The sequence below is a fragment of the Glandiceps talaboti genome, chromosome 4, assembly GCF_964340395.1.
Source record: "Glandiceps talaboti chromosome 4, keGlaTala1.1, whole genome shotgun sequence".
NCBI lineage: Eukaryota > Metazoa > Hemichordata > Enteropneusta > Spengelidae > Glandiceps > Glandiceps talaboti.
In genome coordinates, this window is record NC_135552.1 from 10,299,923 (window position 1) to 10,318,109 (window position 18,187).

The 18,187-nt window shown below is 37.5% G+C and overlaps 2 protein-coding genes across 2 annotated transcripts; both read left to right on the top strand.

Annotated features, from left to right (window-relative positions):
- The first annotated feature begins 1,296 nt into the window (after positions 1-1,296).
- Positions 1,297-4,576, top strand: LOC144434137 (uncharacterized). The gene is made up of 3 exons (XM_078122592.1): positions 1,297-2,828; positions 3,091-3,244; positions 4,127-4,576. Exons 1-3 carry the CDS (start codon positions 1,297-1,299, stop codon positions 4,574-4,576), a joined length of 2,136 nt encoding a protein of 711 aa, XP_077978718.1.
- A 3,023-nt stretch (positions 4,577-7,599) lies between these two features.
- LOC144434576 (peroxisomal leader peptide-processing protease-like) lies at positions 7,600-17,692 on the top strand. Its single transcript, XM_078123044.1, has 9 exons — positions 7,600-8,320; positions 9,950-10,183; positions 11,859-12,043; positions 12,892-13,053; positions 14,020-14,191; positions 14,701-14,818; positions 15,577-15,668; positions 16,775-16,869; positions 17,257-17,692. The coding sequence occupies exons 1-9, from the start codon at positions 7,650-7,652 to the stop codon at positions 17,367-17,369; spliced, it is 1,842 nt and encodes a 613-aa protein (XP_077979170.1). The 5' UTR covers positions 7,600-7,649; the 3' UTR covers positions 17,370-17,692.
- The last annotated feature ends 495 nt before the right edge of the window (positions 17,693-18,187 follow it).

An 18,187-nucleotide genomic window follows, 5' to 3' on the forward strand; every position in this document is an offset into this window, starting at 1 on the left:
TTATCGGTCCAAGCTGAACAGACATGCATACATTGGCACAACTGTCTGTCCAGCCGGCCTGTGGGTGTGTGTACGACAACAATAGCGTGCAAATAATTAATTTTTGAACAAAAATGTCGTCCAGATAAAAGTGTGAATGAAAATAGTCATGGATTTTTAAATAGTTTTGTTGTGTTATATATTAAACAGTTGATATTTTTAGCATCGATAAACTATAGGCGTTGGAAGTCTATGGATGAACTTAAGACCATGACATGTTTTTTTTTGTACTAATCAGAAACCCACACATACTTGTCATCTTAACTGTATCGCTGCTAATATTGATAGATTGTATTTGTTTAACATATCGACGCTCGTGTTTTGTCATGCGCTGTTCAATTAACATACAGGATATTATTCTTGCATCTGTACCAACTATATAGTTTACTAGTTCAACTGTCTTTAATTTAATAACTCTAGATCTAAGGGTGAAATAAACAAAAACAGTATCAATAAATGAACTGGTGTGATTGAATGAAACCAGGGCATACTTTGCATAGACGTGTGACCAATCACGATTGACTTCATATTTAACTGCTAAAAGGTATATATGTGTGTGTGGGAGGGTCCCCGACTATTGGCGCTCCCATTTGTCGCGGTTCAAGTCATTCCCGCTGTTTGCAACGGTGTCAATATTAATGAGAATCAATCTATGTAATCAATCGATCAAATCAATCGTAATTGTGATCAACTTATTAGTCATTAAATCGTCAAGTAGTTTTGTCGATATCAGAGTTTAAGGAGGGAACGGGAATAGGTGAAGACGACTTCGTTGCCTGGTAACCAATACACGTTACCTATAGATATTATCGCTTACCAGGTTGAACCTTGACTAGTACCGGGTTTAGTATGGGTCGTGTAGTATTGACAGTTCGCTATCGAGTTTTATCGTGCTTTCTGTAGTTCCGCTTACTGACTGGTATGTTGTGAAATCTATTAATATGTCGACATGCTAGCATACTGTCATATTTCATGTTGTAATCGCGAAAGCCAGATTGGAGATCTCAATGATTTATTATAGTATTTATCTTAGTACCCGTTTTATAAGAATATTTTGTGTGATAAACCACTGACAGCGCCTACACAACGCCCCCGCCCCCCTCGATGTCGTTATGATTATGAAGGGGAACTTAGATACAACCAGGATCTCAATTTACTGTTTATTTTGTGTTTAGCTTTAAGTGTGTTTTTTCAACGTGTTTCATTCTTTGCTATGTGCTTTCATAACTTTACAGAGAAATCAAGATAATGGCCACGATGCGAGCCTTGACCTTGGAGCAGAGGGCAGCTCGGTGGAGTGCAAACGAGCTCAAAATAGGTCTACCACTGGTCAGAGCAACATTGAAACACCTTGACTTTCTTGCTTTGGTGAAAGATCATCGGTACGTGCATGATGACACAATTATGACCGATGCAGTCAAACGATACGAAACCCTGTGGCTCCCTCTACTAGCCTCACAGGGATTCATAGCTGAACCCATGGCCGCACCCATTGATATTGCCTGGATTTGGCACGTTCATATGCTTGCACCACAAGAATATACCAAAGACTGTATTACGGTGACGAGTCGGATTCTAGACAATCGAATCATGTCTTTAAAGGAGAGAGCCGAGTCGTTGAAGAAAGCCCAGGAGTATTGGGAGGATATGTACGTCTATGATTATTTTGAGATTGACTTGAAGGAGAGACAAAGCAGGGGTGTCGATTCACCTTACCAAACACCTTACATTACAAGAATTTATTACGACCTCAAATCTGCAGCACGCGACCAAAGAATTTTCAACTACCAAGTTAGCCTTTCTCACTACAGAAGCTCGAAGTTCCTGAAATCAGCACTGGCTAGGTACAAACGGTATCTTTACCTGCAGCAATGTCATCCCGAGGATACTTTAGTTCCTACCTATGACATCTCGCTGATGTGGCACACACATATGCTGCATCCCCATAAATACAGAGACGATACCACGGCTATATTCGGTCACCCACTGCCGCATGACGACCAAGTCATTCTGCGGAACATGACGGATCGGTGTCACGATGCCTTTGACTACACGGCTGATTTATGGGCGACTACGTTCGGAGAAGATTACCGTCGCCCTGGAACGGCACATCGTGGCGATCCTCCGATAAACCTGATACCGCATAACATATCGTCTTTTAAAACAGACACCTACGATTTCTTGATCGAGAAACTGGTAGTCTCGTCACCACCGAAAACGGACGAATTTGTCATGAGTATGAGGATCGTCGGCGGCGAAAAAGTTTTTCGTCGGAAAAGTACAAAATGTATGTGGGAAAGTAAATCACGAGACGGAATTGTGCGATTCACGTTTAATGAAAGTAAAAAACCCTGTCTACTGTTCAAGTTAAAAACAATAAAACTTCTCGGGTACAACACAGTTGGTACCACAACTGTGCCGATTAATGCATTCATGGACAAGTCGGCACACGGTCGAAGAATTGAACATTCCGTTGTATTGACAGACTCGAAGGGCCGTCACGGTGGAATTAGTATGTCGATCACACTAAGAATTATTCCAGATATCGGCCTAGATCAGTTGAAAGTTAGAACAGGAAGTTATTCTCTGAGTGGAGACGACAGTATGTATGGTTTAGCGACAATCGGCGGTGACGTTGCTGACAGACGCACTTCCCTACCTAGTGACTTCCTACACCGCGTCAAACTAGATACCACTACGAGTCCTCGGCCATCCACTCCAGTTGCGATGACGTCGCTTCTACTCGAGGCGAGGCAACTGTCCGATGGTTCAAAATCTGCAGAACATTCGTGAGTATTGAAAAATCTATGTATGTATGTATGTATGTATGTATGTATGTATGTATGTATGTATGTATGTATGTATGTATGTATGTATGTATGTGCATGTCTGTCTGTCTGTCTGTCTGTCTGTCTGTCTGTCTGTCTGTCTGTCTGTCTGTCTGCGTGCGTGCGTGCGTGCGTGCGTATGTGCGTGCGTGCTAATTAAATTATCTGTCCACAAAAATACCTGCCATTTTTAATGTTCATGTTGTTGTCTCCATCTTTATAGGTTAATGAACCAAAATTACCAAACTGTGTTCACAACCCGTGTGACAAATAACATAACTAGAGACTATACGAAGATTGAAGTTCTCGACCACAATGGATGTTTGGTGGCGCTATCCGAAACGATCGATTTACGTGCGTTGCCAAGTCGAATCCAAGTACGTAGTCTACACTGATATTTTCTACCTATACTGACTACAAGATTAAGGTCTATTGTTGTCAAGGCTACAGTGATTTGGTATTGTGATACACCGGTTCTTAAAAACAACCATCATTTATTCTTTGCAAAGATAATGTTAAGGATACATTGACTCACTTTCATGCACTTTGCATTCACTTGAATCATAGAGGAAGATTTGAAAATTGTTCGAATATCATCATCATCATCATCATCATCATCATCATCATCATCATCATCATCATCATCATCATCATCATCATCACCATCTTATTCATCATCATCATCATCATCATCATCATCATCATCATCATCATCATCATCATCATCATCATCATCATCAACATCACCACCACCACCACCACCACCACCACTGCCACCATCACCACCACCACTACCGCCACCACCGTCGTCGCCATCATCACCATCATCATCATCATCATCATCATCATCATCATCATCATCATCATCATCATCATCATCATCATCATCATCATCATCATCATCTTATTCATCATCATCATCATCACCATCATCATCATCATCATCATCATCATCATCACCATCTTATTCATCATCATCATCATCATCATCATCATCATCATCATCATCATCATCACCATTGTCACCATCGTCGTCGTTGTTGTCGTCGTCATCATCCTCCTCTTCCTCATCCCCCTCCTCCTCTCCCTCCACCCCCTCAACATCATCATCGACTAATGCTATCATCAGCAAAGCACAACGATTCAAGTTATATGTCGACTTCTGAAAACTTTAACTTTGTACCCCTATTACTATAATTGGTAAGTGAGCATCATTCTAGACACTGTTACAAGAGACTGTTTTCTTTTACCCAATTTAGGTACCAGATTTAGATCCAGAGACGTGCTGTACGTTACAACCCGAGGACAACGAACGTGCAATGATAATCAAAGAGCCGTTCTCAGACTGGGGCATCTGTATCGGAAAGTGGGTCCGTGAGGGAGTCGAACCCAGCCACCATGGCTACAACCGGCCCAAACTTTCCTTCTTCGGCCTTTCTCAGAGGATGGAAAAGAAAGTTACGTTGATCGAAAGAAATGACTTTAACTTCAGGTTGACTAGTGTACTAACATTGGATCTCAAGAAAGGGTGTATTCGCTTCAAAGGCAGCGATGCATCGGAGGTCCCCCAGGTTGTAGCATTGGCCTTCGCCATGGCTTTGTTGTTAGTGATTACAAGCCCATGTAAGTATCCAGACAAATGTCAGGAAAAGAGATCGTTGGTCCATAAAATGATGGCGTTGCCTATGGTTACAGCAACACTCTACTAGGCGATGACGGGAAAGACATTTTAATCCAATATATCGTAGTAGACATTTAAATATTAAAGTGGATGCAAGGAAAGGAATACTAGTAACTATTGGTACACAGTCTCACAGGCCAGAGTATATTTTTTCATCAATAATGATACCCCTTAGGTGATGCGTCATGGACAGTATCGTAAAAGAGGCATGTGGATTTACGACGATACTGGTATATATATATATATATATATATATATATATATATATATATATATATATATATATATATATATATATATATATATATATATATATATAGGCAATTGCAACCTAACTTTTGTTGTAGATCCGATTAACATTTCGCATGAAAGTAGATAACTCAGTAATAAATATAGCCAGTTCAGTCCATTCATCATAGAAAAGTTTAGTTTATTTCAGGTGGAAAAAAATAAACTACTACTATATATTCAACAGTCCCTAAATACCAGGATTTTAAACACTAGGTGACCATGTACCAGTGGCGTTAACATTATAGAATAGAAGTACTTTTGAGTGGATGATGCTTCAAGATAATGGACTGTCTATGATTTTACTAAGTAAGCCTGGAATCCAGGCGATTGAGATTTTGAATTTTACTTTCCCCTCTCAGGGGAAAACAAAATTCAAAATCCACATCAATCGGATTCTAAGTAATGTTTTTTCTCAAAGATGTGTAAGTTTGCGTAACACAGTTTTACATAATAATCTCGCAATGAAGACAATCGTCGTTTTAAATGGTAACAAGAAAAATCAATTTAATTTCGCAGACTTTCATATATTTTTTTCTTCTTCAAAGCTAAGGGTTCTCAGTTCCAGAAAGGGGTCAACTCTGTACAGATTTAGGCTTCGCTTATATTTTAACGACTTGGTTTCTGTAAATGTGGTAGGTTTAATATTGAGTGTCATTTGAAGAGCGCATAGTCAAGCAAATTTAGGTCATGCAATGATCATATTAGTGGACAGTTCCAAAATATTTACATTGCAAGTGATAACGAATGCGATGAGCTAATTTGGATTCAAAACTGAGCATGCGCATATGCTAAAGACTGTCATGGCGGTGTTGCGGTAACCCTTAATCTAGATAGAGATATGTGTGGTATTAAACCAAGACTATATTACTTCTTGTCACAAACAACCTGACAGAATTTTACAACGTCGATTTCATCAACGCAGTGATAACTCATTCTACACAGTGATTGATACAATATTATGGTTTACCAGTTCCATGCAGGAAGGTATAGGATAGTACTATCACGCCGCCAATGTGTCACTATTTCTATAAGAAAGGATGAATGTGAATTTACAAAAAAATATGAAATTGTTTTTCCCCTTGTCAGTTGCAATTCATCACAGCAGCTGTTCTTAGTATTTAGTGTTTTAAACTGAAAGTAGGCCTTCAGCCAGCAAATGTATGTAACATGGAAGAAAACAAACTTATGATACACGTACTAGTGAATATAGTCCAGCAGAACATGTATATCTAAGAATATGTTACATAAAAGAAGGTGTGCTTTTATGTAGTCTAGAGGAGTATCCGTACGGCTTCGAATACGAAGCAACGGATAACCTCTAAACTATCTTTTATGGCGTATATAAATAAATAAAACTTGTTTACACAAGTCTAGAGTATGAGTACCTCTGACTCAGTTCAGTATGTTTCAATTCAGTTTAGCCTAGGGATTCGTCGTTGACTTTCGGATCTGGTCTGGCGATCCGAGTCGTACTAAATTTGAAAGCCAACGACGAATCTCTGGGTCATTCTCAGTCTGATTCCAAGTTATTTTCCCATCTTCCTGGTTTCAATTTTGTTGTGACGTCACGTTGTTATTGGTGAAGCTTAATGACAATCTGAACACAATTACTAGTAATTGTAATCTATATGCATTGTAATTTTAATGTTTTGAAATGTGATTTGAATGACAGATAAATCTAAAGGGAGACTTCGGGGATTACAGATGTGGGGGCAGAAAATGGGGAGGGATGTTCAGATTTTACAAATCGGTTCCCGAGGAGGGCCATATTGTAGAAATGGAATAAGGAGATGGTCATCTTTTTACTTTGAACCATTGTAGTATCTAACTTTGCATTATTTTGTGATTTTGGCATCCCAATACTAACACATCCCACCGATGCCACCATTGTATCAGTGGTGGTAGCGGCGGAAAACGACAAATTCCTTTAATATCATCAACATGGTGGAAGCGGTGTGGTCAAGCCTTACCAATGATTCTGAGACTTTAGTCCATTTTCTTCTCTGACACCCATGTATTTGAGATATTTGAATGGGGGAGGGGTGGGATCATGCTTCTAAGAAAGGAAATTGAGAGAGGGTCACTTTTAGTAAATTGGAATAATGGGCGGGTCACCTTTTACGCAATAGAACGGGCTTGGTCCCCCCCCCCCCACTTCTTGTGGAGACTTGCTAGACTTGTTAAAACTATATATACGGATTGCAACTACTGGCTACATTGGGTCTTCTGTGACTTTACACTGCAATGTGAAGATAGGGTCTGGTCATCCACCCGGTAATGCAAATTGAAGTAAAAAAAAAACCGCAATGCACATACCACATTTCTTTCATACAAACGACGGTTATTCTTACCCCGGTCATCATTGACCATTGTGGTATGGGTTTAAAACGAATGGTGTGTGTGTGGTGGGGGGGGGGGGGGGGGGTACGGGGGTGTAACTTGAAAGAACTACTCAACCACATTCGGAAAATCTCAATTGACCTACCAAATTCCACTTCAAAGTCCAACAATCATGACAATTTATGCCCAATTGACACAACAACCTCCAATTCAAAATTATGAGAAAATCTCACCATCACAAACCACCTGTTGATCTGCCCGGTAATGATCTCTGGCACAGCATGGTTGTGCGCCCTCTTTCGGCAAATGCAGAAAGTGTAACCTTTGACACCCGACCTAAAACTTCCCAGTCTACACAAACTATCAGGAAAGTATGCTAGCATAATTCTTCGACGTGCGGGTACGGCATTATAAAGTAGAACGTGGAGGGTCACGATTTAGGTACATCTTTGTAACACTACCTTTGGAAAATGTCTTCGTTTTCAGCGAATTGTTTGGTTGAGTTGACATTCGATGGACATCATCGCGTCGGTGATCATCGCGATTTTAACCCAAATCAGAGGACCAACCCCCTTGTCTTATCAAAGACCCCACATCGAGCGAATACTACCAAAGTGGAGAAATTTAGCTGCAGTGGCGTAGTAATTGATCCCGTGCAGGGATTGGTATTGACTCATGGCTCGCTTTTCACTCGATTTTTTTCCAAACCGATGAATTTGCGGGTCCAGAGACACCTCGGTATGGACTTCGTGCCCCTATCTGGGAAGGAGTCCAAAGTCCACAAGGTTGACGCTTTGCTTAGCAAACGAACAAGTTCACCAGCTTCATCGACAGGTAACGAACGGGGAAACTTTCAGCTTTTCTCTGCCAGTCCAATAGTCATGTGGAACTGCCCCAATTTCAGTAAAGTACTAAACGCTCTCCTACCTAAATCTGATGGTTGGCGATTTGATGATGCGCACCTTGACGATTTGTCCGTTGCCATGGCAGCGGATGGGGAGGAGAATAACTATCTTAATTACGATGAGCAAGCTATTCAACCACATCAATCCAAGTCAGAGACTTCACTTCAATCTCAGATGATAATTACGTCATGGTTTGCTCTACTGCAAATCAAAAACTGGAACAGTGCTGACGTCAGGTTTGTATGTAAATTATCTTAGTGGTCTGGTGTTAAGTTATTGAAATGACAAGTCGATTTAAGATGATGGCTGGATAGTTAGGGAGGCTGGCAAGGAAATTGCAAGTTATAGTAGGGTTGAGCCTCATTGCTACAGTTTGTTTCTGAATGGCTAACATCTAAAGGCCAAGATTTGATCAACCCAACTGTATAATTGGGAATCTGGTAGGAGAGCTTCCTATGTGTATACATTAATCCTATGTGATCACAGAGGCTGCAGTGCCGGGACTTGAGTAAGTTACATTTGTATATAGAGCCATATCACTACATGAACAGTCCAATTTACCCACCTTTACCCAACCTTTACCCTACCTGTGACCCACGTAACCACCATCTCTGTCCAGGGGTAGTACGAGACACAGTACCACTTTTGACTGATTATGGCCCCCAGGGGCGAGATCACCGGGGGTAAATTAAGTCAAAGGTGGAACTTCGTCTCATACTCACCACATTTACACATTCTCTGCTCAAGATTTCCTCTGGTGGAAAGACATGGTCAAATATGACTTTTCGTACAGTGGCATTATACTGATATTGGTCCACAGTCAGAGGAATAATTATACCACATTATCTATGATCACAGCATCCACTGTGGAAGGCTGCACTTTATAAATTGCACCATTAATGGCTGCACTAGCTGCAACTAGAAATTTTTTTAAAAACTGTGTTGCAATGTTACAATTATAGTGACTTATTCATAATATACACCCTGAACAGTATTAAGTCACCTGTGGGCAGATGTTGTATTTGTACATCTAATGAACACATAATATGGTACAATAAATCTAATCAAAATGATTTTTGGGTCCACACCCAAAAAAACAGCACTATCACTGCGATCATGATTCCAACCTGTTGCTGTGCTACTTCTGGATATCATCAACCTCAAATTAATATGCACAGTGCCTAATTATTGGTATTTTATCAGTTTTAAGTAAATGTATTATTGATTGTCAGCTTGAAAAAAGAATATCCTAGTTACAGCTAGTGCAGCCTTAATGGGTTTTTGGTGGTTTTTTTTTTGTTTTTGTTTTTAATGTTTTTTTTTATTTATTTTTTTATTTATTTATTTATTTATTTTTTTATTTTTTTATTATTTTTTTTTTTATTTTAATTTTAATTTTTAATTTTTTTAATTTTTTTTTTTGGGGGGGGGGTGTGTTAGGAATTGCTCCCATAAGTAAAACATCAAATACTGTATACAAACATAACAAATTTTTTTTTATCATTCTGCTGATCAGGTTAATTATTACCTCATGACTTTTGATTTCCACTGTTTTTTATCTACCCATGTTCATTTATAACTGTTATTTGGGAATTTGCCATTTCTTCTGCAAACTAGGCTGCGAACTAACTATTTATATCTTGCATGCAAAAAAAATTGCCAGCCAGCTAGCCATCCACACCAGAGTGAAAAAAAATAACATTCATGGAAAAAGAGGTGGTGTATTTCATCACAAGGTAAGGCCAGCTGTAATACCAGAGTTTTCTAGGATTTTGTGTTCAGTAATCATGTATCATTGTATGAGTCACAGTAATTTCATTTTTCTATTAATTTCGTTATGAAACTTGATATTTTTTCTCTTGCAGGATTGAACCATATGAAATGATACCATGCTCTGAATTACAACAGGGGCAATCTCTAGTTACCGTAGCAACACCATTCGCCAGTGTATGTCCATTGGTATTTTTTAACAGTTTTAGTAAAGGTATCGTGACGAACATAGCTAGGGAAAATAATTCTTTGATCATGACGGATGCAAGGTGTCTACCGGGTACAGAAGGTGGTGGAGTTTATACGATGGAGAATCCATTACAACCAGGGTAAGTAAGTGTCTGAAATACAGACAGTGTTCACCAGAAGACTATGTAACATAATATGCAATCCAATTGATCATTTTGCAAGTTTAGGTTGTTGTGTTACTTGATAGATATATCAAAATTTTTACTGCTAAACACAGCATGATTGTTCTTGAGGGAAGTCTAAAAACTGAATGAACATACTAAAACAACTCTCACAATCACAATCCTGCTGTGTTCAGTAATAAAAGTGCTCTTGTCTACTGTGAGTGAAATGACCTAAACTTACCAAAGGATCAGCATTGATCATAAATGCATATGTTACGTACAGTCTTCTGACAGACACTTCCTGTTTTAGCTGTAAGTACTGAGCCGAGGGTGTTCATATAACAATCGAAATATTTTGTAGTCATGGGCACAAAGTCAAGTTTATATATACAACTACTGACATCAGACTGTGGATGAACAGAACCTGTTACAAACAGGGAAAGTAAAGAAATAAATTGGATTAATAACATTTGGCACAGCATGTTGGAAGTACAGAGACTTGTATTATTGCATTCCATCATTTGATAAGAACAGCTGTATGGCCTCTTTACATAATAGTTCACATCCACAAACAAATTTCCAGTTCCCCTGGCATTTCATGTACACATAAAGAGGCCATAAAACTGTTCATATCAAACCATGGTGTGTAAATACAAGTCTCTGCTGTTCCAACCTGCTGTGCCAAGTGTTATTAATCCAATTCATTTGTTTACTTTCATTGTTTATACGATAACAGGTTCCTGTCTATGGCCAATTCGGCAGTTGTGAAAATCACATCCAAACTTGATTCTAAATACTAGTACTCCATGCCAAAAACTTGAACATTGTCCTCTATTTGTCTCTAAACAAATAAATACACATCATCATAAACCACAACCTCTTTTATGTCATGGCACCGTCCAAAACGCACCAAGTCAAGTTTGATTTTTCAATGTGTCACACAAGAAAAATAAGCTCTGGTTTGCAAGAATGTAAATGCAAAGCGAACTATTAAAATATTTTGTGTTAAAAATTCAAAAAAGCAAGCTAAGAGAGAGAAAAAGAGTCACAATTGATGATCAACATCTGAACTGAGCAGTTACAAACTTATAGTAATTGACCAAATGCATTTCTTGTTCTATCAATGCTGTAGTGTAAAAAATATCAATACCCTGAGGAATTGCAAAAAATTAACATAACAGTTGGCATAACATCATAACAGTTGCCATGACATCATAACAGTTGCCATGACATCATAACAGTTGCCATGACATCATAACAGTTGATACGATAAACAGTTGGTACAGCTGTTGGCAATGTTGGCATACCACTTCTGTCAATCTTTCAAGTATTTCAATAACAAAATGTAACAGAACACCTTTATGTATGCCATTGGTTGTTGTAGTTCTTGGTACTGGTACCTGCGACAGCATTTTACCTCATGCTTGCAGATGAAAATAGAGAAAGATCAACTTATTCTTACACCTATCATAATGCTAGTGTGACACATAGATCAAATGTGATGAACAAGAAATAAAATAATCATTATTTTTTATTACCTGCCTAGGTGGTCAAAGTCTTATTCAGGTCATGAGAATACCACAACACATTATAGGCACTTTTCTGGAAAGCTGAACTAGCGTTTTGAAATAATATATTATTTTCTTTTCAGATACCTTGCTGGTTTAATTGTTGCACCTTTATGTTGGAAGTCAAATGAATGGATTGGTTTGACTTTAGCCTGTAGTATATCAGAAATACTGAATTCACTACAGCAGGTCTTAAATCATAGATTTGATAATCTACTTCCAATCAGGAACGTCTCTGAGAAAGGCAGATGCATCAACACTCAGCAAGGTGAGATTACCTTCTAAAAATTGGGGGTACGTTATATGTCTAAGCAAACTTGAAAAAATGATCTATAGCATGTACACTCAAACACACACACATGTATGTATTCAGTTTCACATACAATAATGTATGTGCATGTGTGCATGCATGCATGCATGCATGCATGCATGCATACATACATACATACATACATACATACATACATACATACATACATACGCATGCATGCATGCATGCATGCATACATACATACATACATACATACATACATACATACATACATACATACATACATACATACATACATACATACATACATACACATGCGTGCGTGCGTATGTACGTACGTACGTACGTACGTACATACATACATACATACATACATACATACATGCATGCATGCATACATACATACATACATACATACATACATACATACATACACATGCATGCATGCATGCATGCATACATACATACATACATACATACATACATACATACATACATACATACATACATACATACATACATACACATGCATGCATGCATGCATGCATACATACGTACGTACGTACGTACGTACGTACGTACATACGTACATACATACATACATACATACATACATACATACATACATACATACATACATACATACACATGCATGCATGCATGCATGCATACATACATACATACATACATACATACATACATACATACATACATACATACATACATACATACATACATACATACATATATACATACATACATACACACTCTCTGAATGAAAACTAAAAATTGTGCTTTCTACCTCTGTTCATTGTCTACACTTTACTATCAATTCAATTCTACAGAATCCATGACCATTCCATATGGTATGGGAATTATCAAAGCAATGAAGAGGGTGGTTCTTGTCCAGGCAGGCTCAGTCTGGGGGTCAGGGGTCATCATTGACTCTGACAAAGGAATCATACTGACCTGTAGACACGTTGTCAAGGGTGCTATCAACTCAAAGGGTAAGACACCAAAATAACTCATGTTACTATGAATGCATGTTTTGAAATTCTGTCGTTTTCCAATAATCTTCAGCCAGCGTAACATCATGGATGGTGTTTCCCAATGCACCGATACCATAAAACATCCAGTAAAGTTATCATGATGTGAAAACAAACGAAGTTTAATATCAAAAGAGTTCATTTGACTGCTTTTCAAAATGGTCATAACTTATTTTTTGATAAATTCCAGGGGATAATACCGAAAGGCTTTTTTTTTTTAAAAGTCAACTAGTGTATGATATTTGACTTTTTATAAGGATGAATCTTGTTTTGGGACCCTTTTGTTTGAAAATCAAATTAGTTGAATATCTCAAAACTTTCCTGTACAAAAGTTTTTATTTGAAATTTTGTGGATTTGAAAGATGCTGTCTTATATAAATGATACTTTGCATGTGACCACTACCGGTAGTAGACTGAAGATCCAATTTATGATGTTATCTGTTTGTGTAACATCCACACTCCCCCTCCCCCCTCCCCCCAAATGCAACAAGAGAAGTACAACAACAACTTTATTACACTTCTATCCTAGCCTTGAATCCATGTGGATGGGGATTTAAATTTTTGCTTTCCCATCATATTTTTTTGAGGGGGAAAACCAAAAATGAAAAATTTCCTTACAGCATGGATTCCAGGCTACTACTATACTTTAAGCGGCTACAGTATGGTAAAATACAACAATAATAAGAATGCTAATGACTAAAAATCCATTAATTTGTGAACATACAAATTAACACTGCAAAGACCTGTGAGTGGTTGCATGTTCTCATTGGCTCTAATATTTAACAATATTATATGTAAAATGAGCTATTATTTCCTGCTTTCTTCATAATTTCACCATTCCCACTATAAGCATCATTATGGAAGTATAACACATTACTTATAAATATCGATACATATTTCATATAATTCTGTTCCCATTCTTTACAGTTCAAGTGAGAATTGACTTTCCTCTCAGGCATTGGGAAAGTGCTGAAGTCATTTTTTGCACATCAGTGACATCAGCTCTAGACTTGGCTGTCTTACGACTACAGAATACACATTCTACTGGTATTAACAGTTTACCAGACTTGGAGATTGCCACAGATTATAGAAAAGGTAAGTATATGTGTTAACATAGCAATAGTCATAAGATTTGGGGTGTGTGTATGTAGGAGGGTGGGGGTGGGGGTGGGGGTCCCCTTCTTACATCTTGACTCGGCCATCTCAACTGAAATTAAGTGGAGGCATGAGAATAAGATGGTTACTGAGGGTGACTTGGAATTTGCAAGTTGCATGTCCAAGCCTTGCCATGGCCATCACTGTTTGTTTTTGGATGGGTTAAGTCCCTCGCAAAAATTTGAATCATGATTGTGCCCCAGTCAATCCAACTGTTAAATGTGGGACCTGGTAGGACAGTGGTTGCTTTTTGAATAACTTGTGCTTATAGAATGGAAATCGTATAAGACATTCTTCTTTCTTCCAATGGAATGATCATCTTCAAACTTGATGAATATACAGTTTCAAAGCCATGATATCTGGCAGGTTCAAAAGGTATGTATGCGTAGACCCTATTTTATATTTCATTCACATTATTTTCATTCTTTCTAAACTTTCTTTATACTCAGGTAGAGATGTCTGTGTGGTTGGCCATGCATTGTTTCCAAGAGAAATGTCCATGCATCCTTCCATCACATATGGTGTTCTTTCCAACCTTGTAACAGTGGAAGAGACACCCATACTTCTACAGGTAATTTATCAATCTATCAATCTCATGTATGTATCTCTGCTGTAAGGGCACCCATACTTCTACAGGTAATTTATCAATCTCATGTATGCATCTCTACTGTAAGGACACCTATACTTCTACAGGTAATTTATCAATCTCATGTATACATCTCTACTGTAAGGGCACCCATAGTTAAGTCTTTGTTTCTCATGACCTGACTGACCCTATATTTCCTCAGTCTGGCAAAATTGATTTTGAAAATTGATGCCCTGTATGGCGGAATATAAAAAAAAATCACAACTTCACTGATTATACAAAGGTGACCCCAGGCATAAGCATGTACTTGAGTGAAAGTTATCGTTTATTGGTGAAATAAGGGAACTTTAATAAAAAACAAATGATTCATGTTTCCTTCCAGGCTGACTTGTCATATCTACAACATCATTCATGTATGATTATGAAGTATCACCAACATGTACAGATACACGTAATTTTGATGTTTACCATTTTTATTTGACCTTAGCACAGACTGTGACAGAACCCCATGACACGTATGAGTGCTGCAAGTGTGGCATACTCAGGGTATTTGTACAAAGGCTTGCAGTGTTCTCTGTATGTACATATTCAGTGTGTACTCAGACCACTAAAAGAGCAGTTCTTTTAGTGGTCTGAGGTCTGTATGAGATGAAGCCTTTCAGGTTGTTGTAAAAAAGGAAATAAGGGTTTATATTAAAGTACTAGTGATGGTTATTTTGTATCTTGCGATTGTTTCTTTGTAGTCAACCTGTGCGGTCCATTCTGGTGCTAGCGGTGGACCCTTGCTTTGTGCAGACACTGGGAAACTTCTTGGAATTGTTGCTAGTAACTCCAAGTAAGTGACTTAAGACTGCACACACAGTCTAACACACACACACACACACACACACACACACACACACACACACACACACACACACACACACACACATATATACATACACATAGACAAAATTTCAACACGAGCAAACATATTATGAAGACATTACATAAAACCTGTCACTATATAAGTTGGTAAAATACAGCATAAAAAGATAAACTCTACAAATGAATAGACACAACTTATTTCATGCTTATGAAAATAAAATATTCTATGGTGTCTTTGATTAGGCCTGAAAAAAATAATTGTTTGGTTCCGGTTACCTGACCCCACCTAGCTTTTCACTGCCAACCCTCTACTTCTTTTATGTATTCAAGAAAAAAATAATAAAATTGCAAAAATTGGCAAGTCTCACATGAAATAGTGGATGCGGAAACTGCCATCAACTTAATAAAAAGACACTCTAAAAATGTTCTTCCAATCTGTAATGGCTTTAATACATCTGATTGGATGAAATAAACAACACAGAGACCATTTGGAAAACAATGGAAAACCTGAACTAGACACTCGCACATGGAAAAAAAAATAATGAAATGAAATAAAAAATCTACCGACCCCACCTATTCTAAAATTGAGTGTAACCGAAACAACACAATTTTTTTTATTAGGTCTTCTCAAATTTTCTAAAAATGTACAAGTCATGTACATGTCATTTGGAGATCGCGCTTTTTCTTGTGTCACCCCAAAATTAAGGAATTCCTTGCCTCTAGATACACGGAAATGCAAAACAGTGACTTATTTTAAGACCAATCTTAAAACTCACCTCTTTAAACAGACCTATGGCCTATAAATAAGTTGGTATTGGCTTGTTTATTATTTATTGGACCTTATTTTGTTTTTTAATATGCATCTCTTGCTATTTTAACTTTGCAGACACAGTTGCTCTTTTCTAGATAATCAATTTGTTTTTACAAAGTTTTTTGTTTCATTTTAATACCGGGGTAGTTCCTGTTAAGTACCTATGAATACTTTCTGGATTAGAGGTGCTGTATATGTGCTTATTGAGTTATTATTATTATTATTATGTTTATTATTATGTATTTTTTGTTTTGTTTTTACAGGGATACTGAAAGTGGGGCATCATTCCCTCATGTCAATTTCATCATACCAATAGCAGCTATACATACAGCCATACACACATTTCTTAAAACATACGGTAAGTTTTTTCTCCCAGATGATGTTTTGTGTAAGTGGTTGACATTACGATCACAGAAATGTAAACTAAAAGGAGAGAGTTTGTATGATGGAATAATAAAATACACTGCAGTATACAAGAAATTAAAGTGATCACATAGATTAAAATTGCGTATTTATTTTGGATTTTTGATTTATTAAATAATTTTATCATGGCTTCCTACTTGAAAAATCATCTGAAACAACATAGACCAAGTTTGTGTTTGTAACTCAATACATTCCAGAAAGCTAAACAATGTGTAAAAAGTTTGTAATTGTATGTACAATAACAACAAATTTTACATTTATTTATCATCTTTTGCAATTTGGTTGTAGTCAATTCAAATTTGTATTTGTTGTTGTTTTTCAGATGTAAAATGTTTGCAGATTTTAAGCATGGCCAACAAGGATGTACAGAGGGTCTGGAAATTACAGGACGATATCCTCCGTAGAGAAGCTGGTAATCCACAATGTAGACTCTGAATTTCAGATGACATCCATTGAGAAGCTGGCAAACAACAATTTAGACTCTGAATTTCAGATGACACATCCTCAGTTTAGAAGCTGGCAATCCACAATGTCACAGACTGACTTTCAGATGACATCCTCTGTGGAAAAGTCAACAAGTAACAATGTTTGTTCAGTAATTATGGCCAAATATTAGTACATAAAAAATAATGTTATTCCAAATTTGTAGAGTTATCAAAATTGTGCCAGATTTTGCATATTGCAGTATTTAAATGCTTGTGGAAAAGTGATATCGAATATTGGGCATGTTTATGCAAATTATTCTGGTGTTAATACAACTTTTAATGAGTGGCTGGCAGGCCAGCCATATTTGATGTAAAAATCTATTCGTACAATTGCTCAGGAAATGAAATGCGGAAACACTATGTGTAGGTGCTTAACCTCCTCACCCCCCCCCCCCTCTATTTTATCAGATGTGGTCTTTCTGCTGCTATTATTAGATTTAACCTTGACTTTCATCTTTGTAGTGAAGTATCAAAATAAACCTTTTTCTTGCATTTCACACACATCGTATTATTTCAGTGGTTGATTTCTTTCAAATCTAAATGTACATACCCTGGTAATGTTTAACATATATCAAACATAAATCTTCTTGAAACTCGACCATTTTGATTGCAGGACTGCCATATTTGTCTGAAAAATATACTTTAGTACAATATTGGTCAATTCAAGCCCATGTTTATAATTATAATTATCATATAGTTTGCCTAATACAGGCGTTGGTGGCGCTCTTGTAGCCGCCCTGCCTTGTTTACCATTTCTTTGTTCTTCCA

What these genes read in the sequence shown, in the direction of transcription:
- LOC144434576 (XM_078123044.1), top strand. Translation starts at nt 7,650, where the DNA reads ATGTCTTCGTTTTCAGCGAATTGTTTGGTTGAGTTGACATTCGATGGA. An exon ending in ACAGATTATAGAAAAGGTAA is followed by an intron (nt 14,192 to 14,700) that starts GTATATGTGTTA and finishes ATACTCAGGTAG; the next exon opens with AGATGTCTGTGTGGTTGGCC. An exon ending in CACATTTCTTAAAACATACG is followed by an intron (nt 16,870 to 17,256) that starts GTAAGTTTTTTC and finishes GTTGTTTTTCAG; the next exon opens with ATGTAAAATGTTTGCAGATT.
- LOC144434137 (XM_078122592.1), top strand. Translation starts at nt 1,297, where the DNA reads ATGCGAGCCTTGACCTTGGAGCAGAGGGCAGCTCGGTGGAGTGCAAAC. An exon ending in TCAAAATCTGCAGAACATTC is followed by an intron (nt 2,829 to 3,090) that starts GTGAGTATTGAA and finishes CCATCTTTATAG; the next exon opens with GTTAATGAACCAAAATTACC. An exon ending in CGTTGCCAAGTCGAATCCAA is followed by an intron (nt 3,245 to 4,126) that starts GTACGTAGTCTA and finishes TACCCAATTTAG; the next exon opens with GTACCAGATTTAGATCCAGA.